The sequence below is a fragment of the Zonotrichia leucophrys genome, chromosome 12, assembly GCF_028769735.1.
Source record: "Zonotrichia leucophrys gambelii isolate GWCS_2022_RI chromosome 12, RI_Zleu_2.0, whole genome shotgun sequence".
In the NCBI taxonomy this organism is placed as follows: Eukaryota; Metazoa; Chordata; class Aves; order Passeriformes; family Passerellidae; genus Zonotrichia; species Zonotrichia leucophrys.
The window spans coordinates 11,134,790-11,161,391 of NC_088182.1; the positions used below are offsets into that span (position 1 = coordinate 11,134,790).

At 42.1% G+C, this 26,602-nt stretch overlaps 1 protein-coding gene across 1 annotated transcript; it reads right to left on the reverse strand.

Moving 5' to 3' along the window:
• Positions 1 to 7,713: 7,713 nt before the first annotated feature.
• Positions 7,714 to 23,852, reverse strand: RUVBL1 (RuvB like AAA ATPase 1). The gene is made up of 11 exons (XM_064724214.1): positions 23,619 to 23,852; positions 22,753 to 22,839; positions 22,007 to 22,139; positions 18,008 to 18,159; positions 16,652 to 16,741; positions 15,677 to 15,826; positions 14,308 to 14,371; positions 13,469 to 13,667; positions 11,653 to 11,755; positions 8,601 to 8,692; positions 7,714 to 8,302 (listed from the first exon to the last, which is right to left on the reverse strand). The coding sequence occupies exons 1-11, from the start codon at positions 23,757 to 23,759 to the stop codon at positions 8,143 to 8,145; spliced, it is 1,371 nt and encodes a 456-aa protein (XP_064580284.1). The 5' UTR covers positions 23,760 to 23,852; the 3' UTR covers positions 7,714 to 8,142.
• Positions 23,853 to 26,602: the final 2,750 nt, after the last annotated feature.

A 26,602-nucleotide genomic window follows, 5' to 3' on the forward strand; every position in this document is an offset into this window, starting at 1 on the left:
CAGGAGCAGCTTTGAAAGCCACCATCCTCCTGCATGGCAGAGCTGGTCATGGTGGGAGGGACTGGCAAGCAGCCCCATGTGCTGGGAGTCCTTGGTATAAACTGGAATGACTCCATTGTGTGGGGACTTATGCTGGGCAGGATCTCTCTTCACCCCTGCAGCCTGGAGGAAGAAATGTGTGGTTATAGGTCCTGTGAGTGTCCCTGCAGCAGGGCCCTGCTCACATCCCACTCTGGTCCATCCTCTGGTGTCAGCCAGCCTCAATCCACAGTGCCATCATTAGCAGCACTCTGCAGAACCTGCCCTATTTCCCCTGAGCAGCTCTGTCTTCCAGGGCAGGATGCCCTCATCTCCAGGCTGTGGTGTGGCTGCCCCTGGCTCAGGTGCTCTTGTGCTTCCTTGTGCATTGGCCCTTGTGCATAGCCAAAGCCTCCCTGGAGCCCTGATTTCAGAAAAAGCTGCAGTGTTGTGCTCCCTGGTGCCACTGCCCACCTGTGTAGGCACACAGTTTGTGGCGATTGGGCTGTGGCTGAGCCTCATCATCCCCAGTGGGCACAGGTGTGAGCAGCAGGTGAGCAGCACTGACAGCAACGAGCCAGGGAGTGCCCAGGGCACTGCCCAACCACCAAAGGGAGCAGAGGGCACACAGGGGCAGGGCATCAACAGGAGGGGATAAAAGGCTGGGCTGAAGAACAAGAAGACTGGATACTTTCAGGCTTCTGAAGTGATGTTATTCTGCATGGGCAAATGCCTGAAGCCTTCTGATGAGGTGAGGTGTTACTGTGTATGGGTGGATGCTTAAAGCCTTCTGGAATTGTGTGGTGATGCTCTGTGTGTTGTGGCCCTCTAAGTTGCAGCAGGTTCTGTGGTGTGTGCTGTGACACACTGCAGGATGTGCCCAAGCAGCCTCTCCAAGCAATTGTGTTGCAAATCTAGGGAAGTTTGTGGAAGTCTATTCCACCCCAGTGTAAAAGAGACACCTCACCCCGTTCTCGGGGGCTGGGGAGAGCAGCAGGTGCCCAAATCTGTGAAAGGCACTGAGGAGCTCATTTTGTTGTATTTCGGGAATGTGTCTATTTTAATTTGAGGGATAAGCATCAATGCCCTCAAATGCAGTTATCTCCTGTGGTTTTCAGCAGCTTTCCTGGCTGCCCAGCTCTGCTCTGCAGTTGTCAGTCCCTCCCTGGTATGAAGCCCCTGGGCTTGCATTCTTTAGCATTAGCATTTGGCAGTGTTCTCTCATTCTGTGCTGTTCTCTCATTCTGTGCTCTCTTGTCCCTACAAATGATTTGCTAATCTGCATCTGGTTTTGTTTTCCTTCCAATGAAAGTGGGGATTATTTGAAGATCTGTATCAAACAGGTTGCCTGTAAAATCAGGGGTGCTGCTCTCTGTGGTCTGCAGCCTCAAATCCCACAGGATCAGAAGAAAAGCAGGGAGGGTTAGGCAGCATGTCCAAAAGAAGCAGTTTGTTCTATCTGGTCTCCAAAAAACCAGTGGTGATTGCTCCATGGAAGAAGATGATAACTCCTGCAGACAGTGGTTGGTGGGTGTGGGAGCCATATGGATGGGATCAGTGTTGGTAAGAAGGAGTGGTGAGAAGAGTCCTTGAGGAATGTTCCCTCATGCAAAGGGAAGTGTTGAACCCAGAATGGACAAGCACAGCTTACACAGGGAAGCAGAGCTCTGGTCTCCATGCAGATCTCACTGAGGAGGGGAAACAGGTCCTGCACAGTTGGTTTGGTCTGTCCAAGCAGGAGCCTCAGAGGATGCTTAAAAGGATGAACCCTTCATATATACCCCACAGAGATGGTTCAGATGTGTTTTTCTGGTGCTAAAATGAGTAAATAATGCTTTTGTCTGGTAACATTTTCTGCAGTGCATGAAGCTGTAAGAACATAGACTTCTAACTCAAGTGTTCAAGATGATTTTAGAAACTGAACAACAGATGTCCCATCCAGAACACATACAAGGTTACTAGACAGTTTAAAAAAAACTTTTCTGCTTTGCTTCATCTTTGTTGCAGTGTTCTGGGACTCGGTTCAGTTACCTGAACACACCTGGGGTGAGGTGTGTGCCATGGGACCCCACAGCAGCTCCGGCAGGTGGAGCAGCCTCTGCAGGGGCACAATGGGTGAATGTGGGGCCTGTGATTGAGTGTTGGTGTTTTGTGGGCAGCTGCTGCTGTCCTTGGGCAAGGTCTCCACTTCCACACATGAATCCAGAGTGTTTTGTGGTCTGTGGGTTGTGGCAGTGCTGGTCTCACTGTTCTGCACTGCAGCAGTGGCTTCAGATGGGCTCCCCGGCAGCCACAGATTTGTCTGAAAGCAGAATTTGTTTTGTCCCTTGCACAAGTGCTGATCCCTGAGGGCTACCACCATTGGTTTTGAGGGGGAATAACAGCCCAGGGCAGAAAGCAGCAAGCCAGGCACCAAGGGGATGGTTCACTGACCCAGAACACACCAGGTGTGCTGAGCACCCTGTGGGGCAGAGCCTGTCCTGGCCAGGGGAGCTCAGAGCACTGGGAGGGAGATGACAATTGCAGGGACAGTGCCCCAGTTCTGGGGGATCAGGCATGTGCTGGGAATGCTGCTTTTGTCCTTGCTTAACAAATGTCCTGGACAGGCAAATGGCTTTTGCTGTGGGGAGCCCAGTGCCACCCCTGTCCTGCGTGGCACTGTAGGAGCTCTGCCCGGGGCTGGGTGAGGGCAGCCCTGGAGCCCTTGGCACCGCTGTGCTCCCAAAGCCCAGGAGCCAGAGCTGATCAGTCCTCACTGACTCCCCCCTGTGCTGCCTGAACCCAGCCTGGGTGGTGTTTTCATGGCAGCTGCCTCCAACAGGAGCAATCCCTGTGGATTCCAGCTTCCCACGGCAGACAGGATCTGCGTGATCAGTGGAATCTGGGGCCATGTTGAGCTGGCAGTAAAACCTCAAGTTGTGCCATTTTCCCACTTTTCATTGCAGACTCAGGAATTTGAACTTTCTTTGGGAAAGAAAGCAAGCATCAGCTGCAGATGTGAGCGTGCTCTTTGCTGTCCCTGCACCCCATTCTGTGCCTGGTTTCCAATCTGAAATGTGCTCAGATCTCTCCTCTTTACCCTTGCTTGCCTGGTGGTTTTACACCAGAAACCATCACAGGCTCCCCTGGTAGAGTCATGGGGCTGTCATCCAGGGGAGATGAGCAGTGCCAGGGCTGGGAGCCCAGCAGTGCTGCACAGTCACAAGGTAAAGTGTCCTTTTCTGTTGGAAATCCTTAATTTTGCTTTTTAAAGGGAAAAAAAAAGCCTGCTCACTTTATCAAAATGTTGCCACTAAATAGAATTTGTGGCTGTAACTCCCAGGATACCAGTGCTGTTGCTTTGCTGCTGTCAGTAACTCACTTTGACATGCACAATTAAAAATGTGTGTGGATCCAAAGGCTTCAAAGCTATTAATTGGCAGAAGACATACAAATTGTGACCTGAGATCCCAAAGTGTGCTTACACCCAGCTCCCAGAGCTGGTGCAGGGCGTGGCACTTGTTCATTCTTTTCAAGGAAACCAAAATGTTAGGCAGGAAAAGCTCCTGTTTGCTTCAGGGCATTATGAGCCTGAATGAGAACCATGCAGTTTAAAATAATCTCCTGCTGGTAATGACTCTGAATACCAGGGTATCTTCTGTCAAAAGAAATAAAAAGCATCATCATCTTCACCCCTCTGAAGTGTTTCCAGCCTGAGGAACACTGATGTACCTCACACTCCAGCTGTGAGTGCAGGCACTGGTGCAGAGGAAGGGTTCCCAAATGTTTTGGGAAGTGTTTTGCTGGCCCTGCAGGGACTAAAACAGGTCACTGGTGTAATGCCAGCACATCCTGAGGAAAGGTTTCACCTGTGTCTTGTGCCTGCTGACCACAGCAAAACTCCTGCCATGCTCTGAGCTGCTGCATTCACCCTGGTGCTGTTTGTGGGTATCCCAATTTCAAATGGAAAGAGCCAATGCAACAAGGGAATAAAAGTTATTTCCTCTGAGGGCATCTGGACCAATTTTTGAGATGGGAAGTTTTCAGGATGTGTATAGTCTTGAGTTTTCATGACAATGGTGGTTTCCTGGCTGGGTTAGCTTTCAGACTATCTCTTGTTTTCCCCCTAAAGGTTAATTTTGTTTTAAATGCTTTTTGCCATATGAACTAAAGACAGGGCAATTTCTACCCTTGGTGTGTATAAACAGGAGAAATCAACTTTCAGGTACCACCAGCCCATGGCATCTGCACAGGAGGCACGTACACTGGATTTATGGTATGCCCTGCCTCAGAGCAGGATCCAGTGTGGCATTGCTCCACATTGAAAGGAAATCACAGCTTATAATATTCAACTGGTTACTAGAGCCCCCACCCACCCCAGGTTTAATATTAGAACTATTTTTCACGTTGAAAACGAAATAGTACAAAATATGGGCTTGCTGTAATTGTTGTTAGATTATGTGTCACCCTGATAAGATGTAACAAATATTTTCCTATACAGCAGGACCCGTTTCCCTGCAAGTAATGGATGGAGAAACTTCTCATAGTGTGTAGGCAATCGGTCGTAAAAACTTCCCTGAGAAGATTAATGCACCAAGTGCAACCTTTGTGGAAAATAGAAAGAAAAGAATTAAAATAATAGTTCGTTCTTTCACATTTAATATTAATAACCAAACTTATTTGGTGGGAATGTTCCTTGCTGCCTGTGCCTTCCTCCTTCAAGGGGCAGCTTTGTGTCAGGAGTACTTCTACTTTTTCTGGAGATCTTTCAGCAGCACCTATGGTGCAGTGATTCTTTCAACACAACTATTTTTATCAGTAATATGAAAGACCTTTTTTCATGGGCACAGCTTTGACACCACTAAGTCTGCTGGACGTCTCTTAATAGGCTAGATAAACATTGGCTCACCGTTCAGAGTGGAAGGATTTTCCCTTGGTAGCACAGCTCTACATCTTCCCTGGGCCCTTAATGGCCATCAGAGAGGTGGCACCAGGGGACAGGGGCCTGCAGGGCCAGGGCTTTGTGCTGTGCACATGTGAAGGTGCAGAAGAGAAAAGGAGCCCTTCAGAGGCAAATTCTGGGGGTAACCCCAGGTTAGCCCCTCCTGAGCACTCTCTGCACCAAGTTCTGCCCATTAGAAGGGTCCTTGCTCCTTCCTGGGGGTTCTTTGGGACCAGCCCCTGCTCTGACACAGACTTTGCAGATGTAAAGATGCTCTTACACCATGATGTAATTATTTTATTTTTTAATTACTCAAGGTTTAGGAAAACTGATTTAGTTTGATTGGTGCTGCTTTCTCCTCTGTGTGCATTTTGAAATCTTGTTTTCTTCCTGAAGTACCCTTGTACCTGCAGTGAGTCTCAAGTGACAGGTACCATCAGTCATGGAGTCTGCTGAGAAACCAGGGTCAGATGGGGCTCCTAATTTGCAGTGTGTGGCACACAGTTCACTTCTTCCCAGGTCTTTGCTTGTATCTGAGGTCTGGCAGGCTACCCAGCTTGAGTTTTACAGAGAATCACTTGTTGTGAGAACAGATATTTCTCTCCAGTTTTACAGAGCTTGAATTTTTATAAAGAACATTTTGTAAGCAAAGAAACAACTGGCTTGCTAAGGTAGAAACAAGAGTTTCTGTCCCTTCCTGCTGATGGTAATTGGGAACAGTGGCATTAAGATTTCAGTATCCCAGGAAATCCACTCTTCACTGCCCCAGTAGGTTTTTGCTGCCAAGTGAACAGAGACAAGTTCATCACTAAAAAGCCAATGCCATCAAACATTGATTGGGCCTTTGAACTGCTCTGGCATTCAGAATTATTTAGGGCTTTTTCAAACTTCTTTCTAAATTGATCAGTTAGATATTTCAGAAAACTCAAAGAAAAATGGTGCTCATATTCTTAAATAACTACATTCATCATTGCCAAGAAGGACTTTCAAACTGCAACAGAAAAAAAAAAGGTTCAATTTTGATCATGCAGCAGCTTAATTCACCGTGTCTCTTTCTGTGCTGCCAGAGCACTAAAACAGAATGTGCCATCCAGCCACAGTAAAAAGAGATTTTAGAAGCACTGTGAAAATTATTCTGCTGGTGTAATTGCAATCTTTATTCGTTTGGAGTTAGTAAGAGAGCAGATTTTTGGTTTGAAAGCAGGAATGCTCCTTGGCCAAAAATATTCACAGATAAACCAAAAATAATTAATTAAATCTATCCGTCATTATTGTTTATTTGCAGATGTAGAGAAAGGAGTAGGTAGATTATTTAAAGTACAAAAGCTAATTAGGGCTGGCTGACAAGAGTACTGAATTTTACTTTGAAGAATGGGACAGGTTTTTACATGACTGAGATGGTAGAATGTGATCAAAACATTTTTTAATCCAAACCACCCAGCTTCCTTCCAGCTCTATTTTTTCCTCCCCAGCAGACTCTGCTGTCCAGTCCAGTTACTAGAGCTGAAAAATCATTAGCAATTTCCACTAACAGCACTTCAGCACAAGGAAGAGACAAGCCTCTAGAGCATAAAGGGGTGAGGACAGAGATTTTTAGCAGTTGGACTCCTTCCCCAAGGAGATGATGACTGAGCTCCTGCGTGTTTTAGGAGGCAGAATTCCCTGATTTAACAAGGGAGCTTTGTTACATTTGGTATGTATCAATTAACCCATGTACATTATTTTATACAAGTGTGCATGCTATGGCTTTGTGATAATTTTAGCTTCTTTAACTACCACAAAGTCTCAGATAAAACCTCTTAGGAAAGCAAAACGAATAACAGAGGTAGAGTCACCTTTAAGGACAAAACAAAAAATCCACCCCAAAGTGTGATTAATTTCCCATTACTGAGACTCTCCCCTCATGAGGAACCACAGACTTCCTGTGAAGGACTCATGGAAGGCTGAGTATGTTTGGTATTTGTGAGGCAGTGTCTCATTCAGGAACACAGATTAAATTTTTGATGAGTTAACTAAAGTCATCCTCTTCAATGTCCACTTTGCACATGCTAAAAAGGACATTTAGACCTTGCCTCCTGTGGTAAATTACTATTTTTTCCATACTACCCCAAGAAATGCTTATTTAAGTAGTGTACATAGAGAGTTTTAAATCCCTAAAGGGTCTAAAATAAGGAATGTGAGGTTAGTCACTTGATAGGGCTTCTACATTTTTTCTCCAATACACCCATTTATGTGGTTACAGAGGTTTGTATTTCAGTGTTACAGGGATCTAAATCATGAATCATTTAACCTCAAAGTGCTGTGAAGCAATCAGGTATCCATGCCTCACACAACTGAGAACGTGAGACTAAGCTGAAGTTCATCCAGACTGTGCAGAGAGAGATTTCAGTTTTAGTTTGAAAACTTTTCCTGGTTCTGAGTGATCAAGAAAGTGGGGATAATGCAAAAAACAGCTAATCATGATGGAAATGAATTTTTTTAAATTTGCTTTAGGAAAACCCAAGAAAAATTTAAGTTTCTCTGGGGACAAGGCTTTAAATAGGGCAAAGATAATGATTATGTATTTCTGCATTCTCTAAGGAAGTCTTCAGAAAATAAAACCCAAACCCTACAAAGAAGTAAACATTTTCAAAAGGGCCCAATCTATCTTTCCCTTTGCTGCAATCTATTTTTGTGTTCAAGATCCATTTCACTCATATTTAGCTTTTTTAATTTCAGTTTATTTGGACTGTTTCTTAGGTCAACATCCAGAGCGAACACGCACACACTTCCAATGTTCTTAACATGTTTTATTATAAAGCACTTCAGACAAACTTTGATTCAAAACCAAAAAGTTATAATCTGTAAAAGGAAACTATTTTAAAACAGGATTCATAAAGAAAATAGACTGTTCTTAAGCATCAACTTCAGTTGGAGCTCTTCTGTAACGAAATCTAAAGACAAAACTGATGGGCCAAGAGCTACTAATGTCACATATACTGATAAAAGGGAGACTAAGATGTTACACACAAACCATGGAGCATCTTATTGTTGATAATGAAACAGGAACACTCAATAGTTAATTCTGGCCTGACAAAGCAGTCCAACATTTAAATATTCTTCAGTCCCAAAAGAGACAAACCATTAACATTTCTCATTCAATAACTAAGCCAGCCTTGGCTAAGGGTTAAAGCTACTTCAAAGCATGGAACATGATAAGCTCTTCATTTCATGTACTTCTCCTGTTGATCAGCCAAGATTTTTGCTGAGGATTTAGCATCATAGAAAAGTTCATTTATTTCTTCAATATGCTCTTTCTCAATGCTGTCTTTCCCATTAATCTTGGCAAGCAGGTTAGCTGGGGTCAGCAACTGCACAGCATACCTGTGATCAAACAGAGGCAGATGAGTAATTACAATTCAGTGCATCCCAGGGAATGATGATACAGAGAGCTGGGACATCTGCTAGGAAACACAGCTCTAGCAGCAGTATGAGAAAGTCAGCAAGCACTCCAGCATATTCATTCTTTAAAGAAGAAAAGAGGAGCACTACCACTCTCTTTTTAATGATTGTTAACAGACCAAGTCATTGTAAAGGAGAGGTTTGTCTGCTTCCAACAGTGGGTTATCCTACAGTGGCTTCAGACCCAGTCATGCTGAATAGAAAACTGTGCCCAACTTACCTTAGGGTTGTCTTGGTACCAATTTCCCCTAAGTGGTTTAGAGCTTCTTCACTGATGTTAATCCCTTCTGTCTGAGCACGAAGTTTGGTGATCTGTTGGGAAGAGTAAGTGAGGTATGTGCCCAAGCAATTAACATGCTAAATTACTTAATTTAGTATCTGTAAACTGTCAGCTTAGAGATGAGACATGCTACATAACAAGATGTTGTGGAGAGTTACCCTGGTGTAAATTATCACTAAACCAGAATTTGTAGAATTCTAAGTCTTTGAAGAGGCAAATATAATGGTAAAAAATTTATCACAGAAGGAAGGTAAAGTAACACATCTGGACTGCTAATCCTTCACGGTAACTCTTCACACTTAGCAAACCCTATCTACTAATAAGGAGCAGAATATGAGCACTTTTATAAAAAAATGGAAAATGTATGTTAGAAGTTAGTGGCAGCTGGAGGCTTCTGGATAGCCACAGCAGTTACTGAATTCTGCAGTGTATCACTGGTGCTGCACAGCAGAGCCCTCCAAAAGCCCTACAGAAAGCTACACCCTTTCCTTAGCAGCTCACACCACACTTTTTATTCAATTGACAAGAAGATAGTAAAATAAATCAAAAAGTTACTTTCTATGATTCACCTATTCCTTCAAGAAGAAATAAAAAATCACTAAGAAAAATCTAATCTTTCAAGAACAGTCTCAGGCTTGTACCAGTTTGAAGATCTTTACAAAGTTGGAGAGGAAGATATCACCAATAAGCCTGAGCATATAAAGCTGTAACAAAAGTGGCACAAGTCTCTCGGTAGTCTGTATTACCAGCTGAGTGATAAGGGGCAGACTGGATAATGATGTTGTGTTGTAGTGCAGAGATAACTCTGGAACTGCAAGCCTCATATAATACAGGTATTTTTCACTTTGGCAGCTTTGTAAACAAGATATCAAGAAGCACTCGTTTAAATTAAAGCCATAAAAATGCGCTCAGGGAGCAGAGGAAGAGAGGGGCCTGAAATGGCAGAAAGTTGGTGCTAAGATATGTGCACTGAATATTGGCAATGCTGCTGCCAATTGCAATTTCAGGCTGGAGATTATTTTTACCTGTAGATCACTCAGACATCCCCTTCCCTTCATTCAAACACTGCTACTTTGTTCTTCCTCAGCTACAAACAAGGTTTTGAATGTCACATCTTCAACAATGTTTTTTAGAATAACTTTTTATCTGTAACCTGGTAGAACATTGCCTGAAGACTAGGGCCCTAAGCCATTAATCCACCACTTGCTTACATATCCATTTACTATGGAATAGGAAAACAAGTGTTTATCAGGTGAAATACGTTAGGAACAAAACATCTCAGTTATAACCTTTAATATTCAAGGTACTTATGCAAAAAAGCTTGATTACATCACCTGACTTGAATAAGCATAAAAGTGCATTTTTCCCTATTCTGACTACACTAAGATTACTGTGTGTCTTGACTCAGAGCAGCACTTCACAATGGGATTTCTACTTTATCAACATGCCCAAAAAACTATTTTGAACTGGTTATGAAAAACTCTCAGTAGATACATGATCAGATTCCGTGCTGATAAAGGAATCAATGGTGAAGGCAAAGATGCTCACACAGAAACATCAGCAGCAGAAACTTCTTCCTAACAAGAAAGACAAATGAGAGCAAAAATAGAGAACTAACTTACTTATGCCTTGTTTTTACCCCCACCCCAACTGTACTTAGTTAGAAGCCAAAGTTAAGTGTAATAGCTCCTCCTCTTCTCCCATGAGAAGATGCCATTCAAAAGCCTTAATTTAATGGAAGATGAGGTTATCTGACTATGGGAACATGATTTATGGGGCCAAATGTCTGAACTCTACTTTTACCTTTAGGAAACGTGACTCTGAACACTTCCTTTCCTTCAGCCCAGGGGAGGGTGGAAATCCCAGCATTTACCCAGCCCTTCTGAACAGCAGCATTCAGAAAGTGTCTTACCTGCATGGTAATCCAGCACTAACTACACAGAATTCACTTACACTACAGGGAAAGCCAGAGTCTTTAATATCCCCAGGTTGAGTAAAAGTCACACGTGAAAATTTGGTTTGTAGACTAAACCTAATTGTATTGTTAAATCACTGGGCTGCTTCTACTGCAATTTACACCACAGTGCTTCAAAATGTCCTCTAGGTATAAAAAAAAAAAAAATCATCCTGAGAATAGCTCAGGACATCATCAATGAAAAGCTCCTCAAACCAAGTGAAATGAAGCTTTGCCTCTGTTCCATAAATGCATCCACATCGCCCTGGCATTTCTCCAGCAGCAGGAGACCATTATCTGGCATAACACTCTCCTCCAGTGACACTATCTCTTAAATAATACAAAGAATTGACATGGTAAACCCTAATGTCTTCTGCATTGTGTCACTTCCCAGCACTGAGAGGCTAATGAGGGGGGATCTTTGACACAATGCATCCTAATGGCACCAAGCATTATAATCAATATACAATGCATTGTGATGGCCCCACAGGAAAACTTCCAGGCATCTGGAAGGATATCTCTGCAACACTTTCTGTGTTTATATTTCCAAACTTAACTAGGGGCATTAAATTCTCCCTGTTTCAGGAGACACCCCCAGTAGGTTAAAGCTACAGTACAGGGAATAAAGGCAAAAATTCAGCACATGAGGTTGTATTCCTCAATCCCTCTCATGTGAGGGAAAAGCCTGAGGTCTGGGACTAAAGATCCCATGATGGGACACTTCATCTTACACCAACTGAAAAAGCATCACCTGCTGAAATCTGCAAACTATGGCAAGTACATCTGTGCAAGAGATTGCTTCAGCTAACAATTCATCCCTTCCTGCAAGTGAGGTGCCACTTGCAGCTCCACAGTGCTCAGCAACTCCTCAGTGGCTGGAGTCAGAGGTTGTGTGCACAGCTTTAACAGCTCACTGTATTGACTCCTAGGGAGCTTTCTGGCACAAGCCCTGGTGAGCAGAGTCAAACATCTCTACACTAACAGAACAGACAGAAGCTCTGGGGACTTGTAACAAGCTCTTTAAAATGCTGTGCATACCTGCTTCATTTCCTGGGGTGTGTAGAGCATGGTTCTGATAATCATGACTCGATCCAGCAGGTCCAATGGTATTCCATGAGGAGACACAATATCCTCTGTGCCTCTAGAGGAGAAACCAAACAGAAAGAAATCAGACATTACTGGGAGGTCAGTACATTGATTTGGTTAAAATCAGTAAAGAGTGACTATATTAGTTTACAATTGTTGTGTGTCCACAGAGACACACACCCCTGGATCAGAGACAGGAAATACTCTGGTCTAAGGTTTATTCCAGACAGCCCCAGGGAAACAAACACTATTGCTGGAGCTCTTAAACGTGCCTCTCAAATATAGTGAGGTGCTTTCTTGTATTGTATCTCACAATACAGCCTTATCTAATGTTCCAAGGCATCCTCCAGCAAGGAACAAATCATTCTTAAGTTGTTTAGCAGTATCAGCAGAAATTATATATATTATCATTCATTTGGAGAACATCCCCTGTTGCTGAGCAAGCCATTCTCTCCAGTCCCTCCAGTGAATACTTTGGTGGTTTACATTCCATGCCTGCATCCCAGCAAACTGAGAAGTTTAGGTCTCTGTATGAAGGACAGGGCAGGATCTAGATCCCCAACCATTTTATTTGTTTGACATACAACTCCCAACAGCACAGCTTGCAGACACATGCACTCTTGGTTTCCCAGGACCACTGTAATTTACTGTGAAGTCAAAAGATACCCAGATTTAATTTAGAAGAATTACACAGATTGCAGTAAAAAATGTGAAGTGCTGGTAAAGAATTACACTTTTAAGTTCAGTGCTAGTATTTAGTTAGCTGCAGCTCTGGCCATGTTCTCCAATATTAGCTGTCACTAATATATGGAAAATTTCCTTTCTTAAATCACAGCTTTTTCATAACAAGATCTGCAGTGAATCCATACTGACAGATCTCTACTTCCTTTACTTTTACAAGACAGCTTTTTTATATCTTTGCAAACAGACTGAAGTAATGTCCATCCTAAACATTTTTGAAGGGCTTATCATTCTCACTTCTAACCAATGCAAACAGAGAAATATTAATACCAGATGAGCCATATGAGGGAAAGGAAAAGCTGGTTATACAGCTGAATTAAATCAATCCAAAGAGTAGCAATCATTGCTAATGACAGCTTGTTTAGACATAATTAGACCTAGACCACAAACTGGTAGTAGAACTTACAGAAGACTGAAATCAGAGGAGGGAACTTTTACTGAACATGCAAAGAATGCATTTTGTGGGTGCAAAATATCAAAGTGAAGTGGAAATTAAAAACAAGCTGGTTGGCAAGACTGAAGAATCACAAATGTCAGATCAACAGAGCAGGAAAAGGGAAAGGCTGAACTGTGACACACTCTACCAGTATGAACTAGAAGCTGAAGTCTGATGGAATTAGAATTTCAAGCAGCAAATAATCCAGAAGCGGGAAACAATGGTATTAGAGGTTTGTAGCTCTGGTGCTTTTGATGTCCCTAATGCGCAGGTAACAGATGTATGGAGGTATACAATGACAATGGTAACTGTCACAGATCACCCAGAAGTGAAACAATTCAGAGACTGTTAGAGGAGAGAAATGTTAGGGGAAAGGAGGAATTCCAGTCAGCCTGGGGTTAAATGCTTGTCCTATCACGAAGCTCATGAGCAGCTCTTGAGCATGAATGCAGCTTGCAACTCATGCAGAGGATTATCACAGGTGCCAATGTGAGAGACAAAAGCCTTCTAAGATTGTAACTCTACTGACACAGCTAATTCCAAGACTTTTGTTACAATGTAAAGTGGCAAATTCCAGTTTAGCCATCCTACCTGATAATGCAGTTTCCTCGGTTGGAAGCAAAGATGACAATGGGGGAAATGGAAGATTCCAGGGCTCGGTGCAGGTATGTGAAACACTCAATGTCCAGCATGTGAACCTCATCCACAAAGAGCACACCTGGCACCAGCTCTGCAATGCCTTGATCAATGTATTTGTTCACCACCTTATTTATCTCTCCTCGAAGTTTGTCTGAGAACAAAAAGAAACTGTTGGTTGTTCTGCCAGTGAACTATGGGTCAGAGGGTAAGGCTGGAAGTAAAGAAAATTCTCCTTGAACTTTTCCATGGTTTGGTATCTTACTGCCACAAGGAAAATACCTGTGACTCTAAAATTTTGTGACATTTCATACTGTGTTGGGGAGATATCTGTCAACAAAGTATTTCTAACTGAAATACTCACATTTGAAAAATTCATGTCCTTAGACAGCTGTTACAGAGGTGCCATTCTTCTACTCCACCAAAACTCAGTATGATTGCTACATCACTTTCTAGAATTTGTGTCTTACTGCTGTATTCAGTTTGGCTCTTTGTTGAAAGCCTGAACCTCCCAGTGTGGCAGGGATGTTGCAGGATGGGCACTGGCATTCTGACCTTTCCCCAGAAGATGGGTGCAGAGCACTGGATACATTTTACCACTACATGCATGAACCAGTAACCTGTACTGAATCCAGCCATTGTAATTCTAGCAACTGTATCATGCTTTTGGAAATCTGAGTATTTGTAAATAGATAGTATGTAGTTACTCATTTAAATATAGTAACACTATTTAAAATCATTTTCTAACTGGAAAACACATTACACAATCTCAAAATGGCATACAAGTTTCATACCAGTAATTTCAGTTTTCTTAGGTTTCATCAACTGTCCCATCATAGAAAGGATATCTTGTCCTCCCTAGGAAAAGAAAGTGATAGATCAGCTTTGAGGTCATGTAGCAAGCACACATCTTGGGAAGTTTTTAGATCAGGAATTAGCTAAAGAAGTTGTTTCTTAGAGTTAACTTAATACTTTGTAAGAGCAGTCTTTGATAATCTGTCAAAGTTTAGGTCACCTCACCACAGGAGTATTCTAAACATTATCACCTGGCTACCCCCTCATCCTTGCTCATTTGGAGAGCATAAAAAATCAAAATGAGACATCCTCTCTTGAAAAAACTGTCACAGAGGAACTCTTTAGGAATGAAGTTGTCAGGGCACACAGAGATGTGGATTGCCTGCATGCACAGTGGGTGCTCAGCCTGTCAACACAGGAAGAATGATTCTAAACTTTATAACTTTTTAATACCATTATTTTTATCAAATAATTTTTTTTGTAAATTATTTTGAAATTTAATAAGTTAATGAGTTGTACTGTTTTACAGTAGGGATCCCAGCCTTTAAACTTGTTAGTGACTTCTGGTTTTGACAGAGATAGAATTCCCTCAAGAGTGGATTTATGTGAAGACACAGCAAGGAGTAATTCTTCTATTTTCTGGGGTTTCTTTTGCTGCAATGCATGCAGAGCCCTACTGAAATTCACAAAGAAGTTTAACAAGTGACTGTGAAACATTTCTAAAATAGGTAAGAATATCAACAGAATCCACAGCAGTCAAAAATACTTCAGACACCTTTTATCACAGTCCTTGCAGTTTCCATTTCATAATTATAAAACCATAAACACAGAGCAGGATGTATTAATCTGCATTCAGAACTTCCATTAAAATGAAATTATGCAGGTCTGGCTGTTGCTACCTCACACCTGTAGGCAGCTTTCCTTCTAGAGAGAAAACAATAATCCCTCTTTCTGGTGAGAGGCAACAGCCCACAGTGCTATTTTTCTGCAAGTGATGAGGCACAGGAGTGGAGGGAAAGAGAGCAGGGTCTAGATTTTGCATTAACTGTGAAGGTGGTGGATTCCAAATACCTGTGTGGAAGCTGTCCTACAACTCCCAGACCATTCTCTGTAGTGCCAGGAGTGTTATCATGACAGTATTCCATGACCAGGTGCATGAATTCTAAGGAAACAACTGCTTTAACCCCTTTAACCTCCACGGCAGAGCCCTGGGCTAGACTGGCTTCCAGGTGTAACACCTACTGCTTTTCCTACAGTGGAATCTTTGAGGGTGAGTTACCTCAACTTCCTACATCTCAATTATTCTGGTAACATCACATCTATCCCAAATAATTTTTCTGTAAAGACTTCATCTGTGAAGTCAGATACCTGAGGTCGAGCATTGGCCACATCCAAGTCATGCAGGGTGACATCCTGAATAATTTCCTTTTTCTTGTGCACGTCACCTTTTGGCAAGGGAACATACTCTTCAGCTTCAAGGTCAAATTCTGTAGCATAGATATCACACCTGCCTTGCCTCTGAGGAACAAAAAAGAGAAACCCAGGTATAGAATTAATTTCAGTACCAAAACCTTGAGTGACATGAATTTGATAACATGGTTAGTTCACAATTGCAGTTCTGACAAGCTTCAGCTGACAGTTCAGACATCCCACTCCCTGCTTAGCAACAGGCACACCCTATCTGCTGATCAAAGCTCAAAAACTCTGTTGAGAAACACCTGATATTTTCAGTGGCAACAATATTCTACTCCTCTCTCTCCTTCTTTTAATGTACACAATTCTTGCTAAAGGACAAATCCAGCAGATTAACCAGAGATTGGGAGAACCTCCTTTGTAGGTGGGTGATTTATTATGATAGAAAATATTATGCTCATCCATTAAACAGCAAGTATCACTATACACTTTCTAAATCAGATATGAAAAGAATGCTAACTAATGCAGTATTCCCTTCTACATGTATATATCTTGTGGAGAAAATATCAAGAGCGATAAAAGAAAGATTAAATACGCTGCACATGTCAGCGTGAAAATGACTAAAGTTGTTTGGTTCTTCCCCTCTTCCCTTAGAGATGCCTTGATCTTACAGAAAAGAAAACCCATCCAGACAGCATCAGTGATAGCTTCCTTGCCAGATGACCTTAATTGTGAACCAGATCTCCACATCCTTTGGGTGCAAAAGAGACTTTTCTCTCCCGATAAGGAAAGCACTGGGCTCTTTTTAAAATTTCCATGTAACCATACCATGTCAGTTAAGGTTAATAAATCAGAGAGCCTTCTGACAAAGGCAGAGAAAGGTCTGCAAAAAACATACACTTGCATAAAAGTACAGAACTTTTCTTTTACCTTGACAGCCCCACTGTTTGCTTCAATATAAATAACGTCACCGGTTTCCACTCGCTCCTTCTGCAAGCTCTCAAAAATGCTCGGGTCCAGCTGGAGACAAGCAAACAGCACAGCTATCAAAACAGCTCCATATTGTTATGGTAATCAAGGTAAAGAAATTCAGTTTGAAGCTCACTCCCATCAGCAGAAATTAAACTGCAACTCACCCTGACAATACCTCTAGGATTTTATAAAGCTGTAACGTTTGGAGTAGGGATAGCAAATAAATCTGGAAGATGCACAGAACTTGCTGTCTTACAAAAAAATCTGCTATCCAAAAGGAAGTGACAGTGCCAGAAACATAATGGTACCAGCTACAAAACATACCTCTGAGTAATGTGACAATGTATTTATACTCAATAAACAGTAATTCTCTAGCTTTCCAGGAAAACTTTTATAAAAAATCTGGCTATAGCATTGAATATATGAATCAATATTCCTTCATTTCTTGAGTCCTTATCCTCTGTGGAGCTCTGTGAGGGAGAGTGGGTGTGGAATATATTAGATGCCTTTGTTTCTCCTGGTACATGTTTATTCACTTTTGCTCTTCATTTCCTTGTTTTCAGAGTGAACAAATGAAAGATGATACTTAACAACAGAGACAGCTTTTAGTTCTCTCCAAGTCTGACAGGGAAATTGAATGGAGACAAGAAAACAAAAGGAAAGTGGGCCTGAGCTGGCAACACACCAGCTCAATTTCCAGTTCTCTATCAAATATTCACTAGAGCATGACACCCCATGTAGAAAGAAAAGATGTGACAGAAAGAATAATTTATATTTAAACAGGCAATATTTCCCAAGCCACCCTCAAAAATTTGGTTCCTGACAATCACAAAAACAAAACCAAACAAGGCCTTTCTCGTATGTTTATTACCATGAACATTAATTTATTTATAGCCAGGGTCAGAGTGTATCACAGACTGAGACAGAATGAAGCTCAGATTGCCAACTCAGCCCATTTTTTGTGGTATTTGTCATTTACAAAATTGCATCTGGATCTCTTCCTATTAAAACTCACTTTTAACTCCTTGAAGACATACAGGTGAGTGCTGCCAAACAGAGAAACAGCAGCTGCTCACCAAGTGATGATGGGTTTATCTCCTATTTCTATTAGTAGGACACAAGACCAATATATAAATATTCTACATAAAGCAGATAAACAATCAGGATAAAGCTGTCTAGCCAAAGAAAGCAACCTCCTGGCAGCCCCACCTGACAGAGTGGATCAAGAGCTTGAAATGGAAATAAGAAGTGCTAAGAATAGAAGCTGCAAACCCAAAATACTTAAGGAAATCTCTGAGACTCTACCACACTTACCTTCAACTGTTTGGTTCCCTTTGCGGTTTTGAGTCCTATGATTACGTGGCTGATGGTTTTGCCATATCCCCCCATGGGATTCTCAGTCTCACAGGGAGTCAGTTCTGTGACTTCTCCTTCATAAACTTCCTTGGTCTCTTTAATCCTCAACCCTGCAAGAAATTGTTTAAAATTGTTTCAGATACACTTGTGAGTCTGCTGCTTTACTGTCAACAAAATGTAATTCATTGTTAGAGTGCATTACATTTCATGGTAATGTTTTACTTTTAAAGGCAGAAAGATGAATTATTGCTCTCTTCTTCAATATTAAGCGAGAATATCCATCCTGTGCACAAGAATGAAGCTCAGCCCAAGTTCTGACCTGCTAAGAAGTTTATTAAACTTTTAGAAATTACTTTCTTCTATTTATTATAAGTTCTTAAAGTAAATGTTAGGATCCTTTGTCTCTTTTCCCTCCCACAAAGAGGGAATTTGCTTGATTTTCTCCCTATGCTGAAGTCAGAAATACAGACCATCTTCTGAAACTAGTCACATTAATATGAGATTTATACAATTTCTGGACCATCAAAAAAGCCCTGAAAAGTCACCAAAAATACAGAAGAAGAAAAGTAAACTTTATTTTTTAGCAACTGAGTTAAAAACACAACATAAATTGATTAACAGGTATTGTGCTAGAACATAATAAAATTACTAAAACGTTTATGTATAATTTGAAATATTTTTCCAGTTAATAGCAAAAGGTGAGCTAGATAAAATTTAGCAGAAACTGCTACAACACAAATTTAAAACTATTTCAAAATAGCTGAAAATTACATCCTCACTTTGTTATTTTTCATACAGCCAAGCAATCATCAGAATATCTGGCTATCTTCTGTTCCAGTCAATTACTGTAATTAACTAGGTTATTTTAAATTGATAAATAATATAGAGCTGAAGACATTTGCAGGCAGACTGTTTCAAAGCAAACCCACTATCATCACCACCACCACTACAATTATGTATGCTCTAACTACACAGAAGTTCAAAGAATCCACATCTGAAGAAACTCCATGAAGTATTTTATGAGATACACATGCCATACCAAAAATAATGAATGGGCTGTAACAAGATATACAGGGAAGTCATCCTGCCCAGTCTGAGGGTATTGTGACTTCATAAACCTTTGCTTGTTCCGTAACTTTTCATTTTGCTTTGAAACAGATCAGACACTTCACCAGTAATTTTGAGCTGCTGATAGAGGCTATAAAGAACTGACAAACACGAGTCTGTCTCCCTCTACTGGGCCCAAATTCAGACCAGGATCTGAAATGTGAGAAACTAACTGTGACAAATTCTTGGCAGGAAATGTTTGCTTTATCTTACTTACGATGACATAAAAAGTTGTGTACAAAGTTAATTTCAGTAATTTTTAAAATGTTCTTCAGGTATGCCAAAGCATCAGACAGAAATTAATGAACCTCTGACTTAAAAAAACTGACCTAGACAAGGCTGCACCACACTGGCTCATGAGCAATGAGTGTGAAGCAATATGGGAATCTGCACACTGAAACTGCTATAGCCACCAAGTGGACCAGGTTGCTTGTCCTCTTTGTTTTGCTTTAAATGTCCAGCACAAGCTCTACCCTGCTCTGAAAATGTGGCAGCCTGTTTGTGTTTGGGGGTATGATTTGTATGCTGCTGAAGCATGTAATGAATCTTCCAGTTCCATTTCATCTGGAAAGAATCCAGTTCAAGTGCTCATTCTGCTCCACAACACAAGTCAAAGCCAAGTCAGCGAGGGCAAACCCAGGGATTTGCTTCAGAAGCCTTCCTCTAATCCAGATTAATGTGCTCTTAGAGAGGTGTCTGTAGAAAATATTTACAGATGAATGTGATCTGAACAAAGGTAATTTATGCTTTGAACTTGCTGTTGATTATCCTTTGATTTCAAATGAATATGTATGTGTCAACCACAAACTTCATTCTCAGGTAAGTTCTCAGAGAGATCTACTTCCAAATCAAACACAAATCCAAGGCAGCAGCTGTGGGCTGTTTGATGCTTTGGTTCAAGAGCACTCCATGGAGCTGAGCAAGGTTTGCTCCACCCATTGGCAGGTACAGCTTGGCAACACAAGGAACAGCTACACCACTGAAGTGGCTCCTGCAGCAGTTATTTCTCACTGCAGCTGAGCTCCTAACATTAGCTGCCCTCATCATCCTCACCAGCTGCTAATGAGCTCTATACTGGATTAATCTCTCCCAGGTTAAATTACTTTTAACCCAGACAACAATTTGATCTCCACATTTCCACTCTGTCCTTTTAGGTTTCTTACATATTATAATCTCTCTACTGCATCCCAAACACTACTTGGGCATGAGACTATGTCGAGTCTGTTATTAAAAGACTCTTAACAATAAAACAAAAATTCTCTAAACTCAGAGTAACTCCTACTTTCTTATAAAAGTGATCCAAACCAGTCAGACTGTAGTTTCCAAGGAAAAAAACCCCAACCATTAAGTAAAAAATCTGATGTTAGCATCTCTGATAATTTCTAAGAATTAAGGTGGCTAAACCCCCTGAAAGCAAAATGCATATGAGCAACGATGATGTACACAGAACCTGCTACCAAGGAGACATACAAACACACAAAACTTAATAAAACCTAAATTAATACTTTCAATTACTGATGGACATGTGAGCTGAAGTTTCCCTTGCATCCAGACCCAACCACACTGCACAGAATATTTTTTTTAAATGTACCCTTGTAAAATTTTTCTTTACCTAGCAGGGAAGCTAAAACCTGAGACTAAAACTCAACTGGAAAGTGTTTCATTATAAGAAATGGTGGTTACTAGTCCTTTAAAATAATTTAGAGAATTTTTTTGAAACACATAAAAATATTCAATAAAGGCTGTGTTACAAAAATGTGACATGGAATTCAACAGAAAGGAATAAAAGAAGCTCCATCTTTCATTAACACTAATATTTGTTTAGAAGTGTCTCTCTACTGACATTCAGGGAATGCAGGGAACTAACAATGCAGCTGGCTGTTAAATCTCTGCTATCTCTAGAACTGACAACATGGATGGCATAAGTTCCACCTGCTGGTTCAGGTTTCCAAACCTCTGACAGGGAACTTCATCACATCAAGGAAATTTTGCAGACTACTGAAGCTTCCCTCCCCCAGGCCCTGCCAGTTTCATGGTAACCAGAAGACCAGAGACTACTGAAAGCTGCTTTCTTATAAAAGTCAGTGGAATACTTTTGTTTCACTGAAGAGCTGAGAGACTTCACCCTGCTGCTGCCAGATGAAGCCCAAGAGGAAACATGGTACTGAAACAGGAAAATTACTGTTAATATGTTCAGGGCTAAAATCAACTGGGCTCTCTTTAGCAAATCCTCACACAAACAAGGGCCACTTCTATCTGCATTTATCAGCTGTCAGCAGCAGCTGTGTAAGAGATTTTAGATAGTCACTGAGGCTGTGCTGCAAATTAAACCAATTTATATCAAACTTGTAAATGCACTGTAGAATTGAGGAAGACATTAAGTTACAGTACTTATTTAGTTGGCATGGAACTTGCTCTGTGCTCATTGGAACAGTAAATCAGGTTAATGCTGCTGTTTGGGAGCCCCTGATTAAGACTGTTTATTTAGTAGGGTGAAATCACTAAATCAAAAAACAGGAGGAGCATTTTTCTGCTAACATAAGAAACTAAAAATTATTTTTTCATTCAGCTCTATTAAGTCACAGGCAAAACAGAGGTGAATGTGGAGGATGAGAGAATCTGGAGAAGTATAAACCAAAATACAAAAATTAAATTACAGTTTGTAAACAGAAAACCTGACTCCACTAAGTGTGAAAGAGATTCACTAGATTAGGATCAGCAGTGAAGAAAATAAGCATACAAAAATCTGAGAATGTCTTGACCACTGAGAAGTTTTTCCTTTTCAGATGACTGGGAAAAAGCAAAGTCAGTATCATGCAAACACTTAATTCTTCTTTTCCTGAAACTTACCAATTGCACGTCGGAAGTTTTCCATTAGAACTTCTGTTTTCTTGATCTCAGTGGAATAGACCTCACTTCCAACCATAGGACAAAAAGGAACTTTGCTTCCCAGTTCCTGAGCAATAGCTAAAGCCAAAGCAGTCTTTAAATGGAAAAAAAAAAAACAAACCCAGACATTGATTTTGGAGAGAATTAAGAAATTATTCTTTTTGCACAAAGTTAACTTTCTTCATTTTATCGCCTTCTATACATCACCTACTAATTTAATAGTAAGACTACTCTGTCTGACATGTATTTCTCACATATAACAACTCTCCTCCAACACTGGTGACCTTAGTCAAAGGCTTCAAAAAAAACCCTGAAAACACAAAACTGGGCATTTGAATTTGAGAGTTGATACAGATATGAAAAATAAATAAATAGCATGCGGGAAAAAAAGTAAACCAAGGAAAAAATATTCTGGCTTTTAATGTAAAAGTAACTTCTGAAACTTTTTCAGAGCCCTTGTTACTTATGTGTTTAGTAACCTACAAGAGGTGGTTTCACTTTAAAGATGCTGAACACATCACTGGGTACTGCCAGTGTCAATGACATCATAAAAGTAAAAATATCAAGTAGAAAACTACATCAATACATTGACTGAACACAAATTCTGGTATATGAAAACATTTTGTAACCACTATCCCAAAACAGTTTTGACAAATTAAAATACATTTGAAAATACTTTATTTTGTAAAAAAATAGAAGAGTAATACCTTGCCAGTTCCAGGAGGTCCTGCCAACAGCACTGCTCTGCCAGCCATTTTTTTGCTTTTGATTAGTTCCACTATAACCCCACACGCCTGTAAATTAAGTATTTATACTGTTAACACAAGTATCGCTATAGTATCCTTTGTTTCAATGTTACTTAAAGTGTTTAGAAATAATAGGTTTAACAAAAAGTAAACATTTCCATTTCATGCACACGAAAAGAAATACAAGATCAGGGAAACGTACTTTCTACAATCATTTTATCTGACACAGACATTAAAAATCACAGAAATCGAAACTCAATCTGTGAGCCCGACTTCTTTTCCACTCTCGCAGTCCCAAACACAGAGAGAGGTTTGAAAGCAAAGCCAGAAATTAATCTTGGCTGCCTGAGCCGAAGATCCTCTACAGATCTGCTTTCACGGCCAGGTTGGACGGGGCTCTGAACAACCTGCTCCAGTGGAGGTGTCCTGCCCTCGGCAAGAGGGTTGGAACGCCAGATCATCCTTAAGATCCCTTTCAACCAAATCAGTCTGGGACTCTGTGATGGTTTTCCTTAAGATCCCTTCCAACTCAAACCAATCTGTGATGGTTTTATCCGGCCCCCGCACTGAAGCGGATGCTCCAATCCCCATCTGCACCAAACCCGCTGACTTTTGCTCGGTTCCGTTGCCTCTAACACCCCAATTTCTACGCCGGTACCCGGGAGAACGTCACGGTTCCTGCGCGGAGCAGGAGCAGAGCCAACACAGCCCCGACCGCCCCCATCGCATCTCACACGGCAGCGGCCACACGGAGGATCCCGGGCACGGCCCTCACTCTATGCCGGGGACTTGTCACCCTCACCGGCCCGGCCCGGCTCCGCGCTCACCTCCCGCGCGTTCTCCTGCCCCACCAGCCCGGCCCCCGCCGGCTTGGCGGCGCCGCTCTCGTCCAGCCCCAGCCCCTTGACATGGCTGTGGGCGGCGATGCGCTGGGTCTTCGAGGTGCTCTTCACCTCCTCGATCTTCATGGCGGGGCACGGCGGGACAGCGGCAGCTCCGGCCCGGCCGCCCCGCGCTCCTCGCACGCGGCCCGCGCGTTACCGGGGCTCCCAGCGCGCGCCGGCGCGCCCCGCCTCCGCCTCGCCATTGGCCGCCGCCAGGGCGCTTTCGGCGCTCATTGGGCGCGGGGCCTGTCCGTCAGCCGCGGGGGCTCAGGGTTTTAGGGTCCGCCCGCCCGTTTCCGCGTGCGGCGCGAGCGGTCGGTCCGGGCGGGCACGGGCGCTGCGGAGGAGTAGGGCCGGGAAGGAGGGGGGCGGCGGAGTGGCTGTGCCTGGAGTCACTCAGGGAAACGCTGGACACGGTGCCAGGGTCCGGTTCAGAACGTGGTGACCCCTCATAGGCTGGACCCTGTGAACTCGGAGGAATTTTCCAACCTAAGCAGTTCTGCGATTCTCTGAATTGGCAAGGGGGGTTTGGAGAGAGGCGAGCGTGGAGGCGGAACCAGCTCGTTCTTGCTCGCAGGTTTCTTGGCCCTGCAGCACCAGGAGCACTTTCCTTCCTTTCTTTCCTTCTTTCTTTCTCTCTCCAATCCGATGTGGCTCTGGCGCCAGCGCTTGTGCTGCTGCCGGGGCTGGGACAGTGCTGGGTGCCCCCGGCTCCGTGTCCTGCCCCCGGCTCGGTGTCTGTCGCTTGCCCGCCCACAGCCGCTGACAGTGCGCCAGGAGCTCCGAGCCTTATCCAAATCTCGGCTGGCTTTAGCTCACAAAATAAGCTGAGGCTTTCCCAGGGTGTTTTCTAAAGCTTTGTCAAAGATTCACAAAATCGTTAAGATTGTAAGGGACCACTGGAGACCGCCTAGTCCACCTCCCCTGCCAAGGAAAGCGGGGTGGTCTCTCACCTGCTAGGTTTTGCTCACTGTTTCTAGCGCTCAGTGAAACTGCAGAATAATTCTGTTCTACATCTTGAAAGCCTTCCTGTAAGCATTAGCGGCTGTGACATGTGCTGCACCTACAGCACGTATTCCTTATGAGCTTTGAGCAATTGAAATGGGTAAAAGCACTCTAGCTTCCCATCAGTTCATTTCATGGCCTGGCAGAAACATCTGTGTTTCCAAGGTCTGTGATGCTACAGCTCCTGACTGGGGCTTGGTGGTGACTCTGCTGCACCTTCTGTCAGGGGTTTAAAAGCTTCATATGGAGATCACTGACAGTGAAATTTTAGATGGCATCTGGGAGCCTGCAGTTCCAGTGAGTTCTCTTTGTTGGAGGTATTGTGATCTCTCCCACAAAAAAAGACAAGGGACTCTTCCCATAGATCCAGAGAGTTTTCTGTGATTATAAAACCATGTCTGTGTCTGCAGTGTTTGAAGCCAGTGGATTAATGTGGTATGAGGCTGGACTGATGTCTGGTGCCATCATCTTGGCTTTCCTGTGCACTGCCAGGGGAGTTGCACAAGCAGTCCTGTGACAGCACAAACTCAGAGAGCTGTTTTAGGGAGAATGAGAGTTATGGTTCAATTTGCAAAAGCCCAGTGAACCATATACATGCTATTCATTCCCTCTTTGTTCAAGAGCTTCCATTAGTTTTGTTATAAATGTAATTTGGCAAAGAAAAGACTTTGCTTATTGTTGCTTGCTTTTTCTGTTAATTGTTCTGTCAGTTTATATTTACATACTCTAGTTTAAATTTGTAATTACAATATAATTGCAAACATGTGTGGTTCAGCACCTTTGTAAGTGTATCCTGCTATAGAACCGTTCAGCTAAGAATTTTTGACTAGCAAATATGAGCTATTCTTTAAATAATTAGAAAAGTGTGTATGTCATTAGACGTTCTACATCCTCTCAGGGTCATATTAGTCGCAGAATACAAACAGCTAATGGTAGTGAGCTGCAGACTTTTTCCTTTGTAAAAGAGCAAATATACAACTCTGATTTCTCCAGTGCATTAAACTGCCCCAAGTGCTGTGGGTAAGTCTGGTCAGAGTTCAAGTTTCTGCCAGTTCTGGAAGAATAATTAGCAAGTCTGGTAAGAGCTCTGAAGGCAGGGGTGTTGCTATCAAGGGGTTCAGGCTAGGTATGACCCTCCTTCTCAAAAGGGTGAAATACATAATAATTTGTTAACTTAGACTGAAACTTGTCCATATGGTCCACGTTATCTTGTTTGATGTTGCAACAAGACCTGTTTTTGAGATTATGGCATTTCAAAGTCTATTTAATAATATTTGCTTATTTATTTTTGGTGAAATTCAATATACAGGAATGTAGATGGTAGGAATAGAGAATTGCTGTTAATTTTCACTGTACCTTGGAGGAAGGATAGAAATATTCTATGTCTATAAAAATCAGCTTTGCTACATAAGATTCTTTAACTTTGGAAATACTAATTAGGGATTTTTCCTGCTTAAAGTGGATAAGAAAGAGAGTGTTAATTGTTTGTCTACAGCAATAAAATGTCTCAAACTCAGAATTTAGGGCCTAAAACTTCTGTCTGCTAGTGACCATTGCTGTTCAGTAAATAAAATCTCATGCCACGATGAAGGTACAATTTTAATATTGACCTGGAGAAAACATGATTGAAATTATTTGGGCTTGTGTTTGTAGTAGAAGATGATATCTCAATAGAAATAAAAGTAAAAAATAGTTTGCTGGATAAATGTAAGGCTGGCTTCTCCCTCTTACTTGCTCATAGGTATTAACTGTGTCAGGTTTAGCATTGCTCATTGTATGGACTGTTTTACTCATTCCATATGTTCTTTGAGGATTGTCCTGAAGCTGCAGTTAAAGAGGGGCAAAAGAGGATATTCATATGAGGGAAAATAAACAATAATCCTTTAGACCACACAGGATTAATTGTTTATTCCCCGGGAAGA

Excerpts from the sequence above, each read along its gene's own strand:
- RUVBL1 (XM_064724214.1), bottom strand. The coding sequence starts at position 23,759 with ATGAAGATCGAGGAGGTGAAGAGCACCTCGAAGACCCAGCGCATCGCC. Across the intron at positions 11,756-13,468 it reads CGAGGAAACTGCATTATCAG|AGGCACAGAGGATATTGTGT; the intron begins GTAGGATGGCTA and ends TTTCTCCTCTAG. Across the intron at positions 8,693-11,652 it reads CACCCCAGGAAATGAAGCAG|ATCACCAAACTTCGTGCTCA; the intron begins GTATGCACAGCA and ends TCTTCCCAACAG.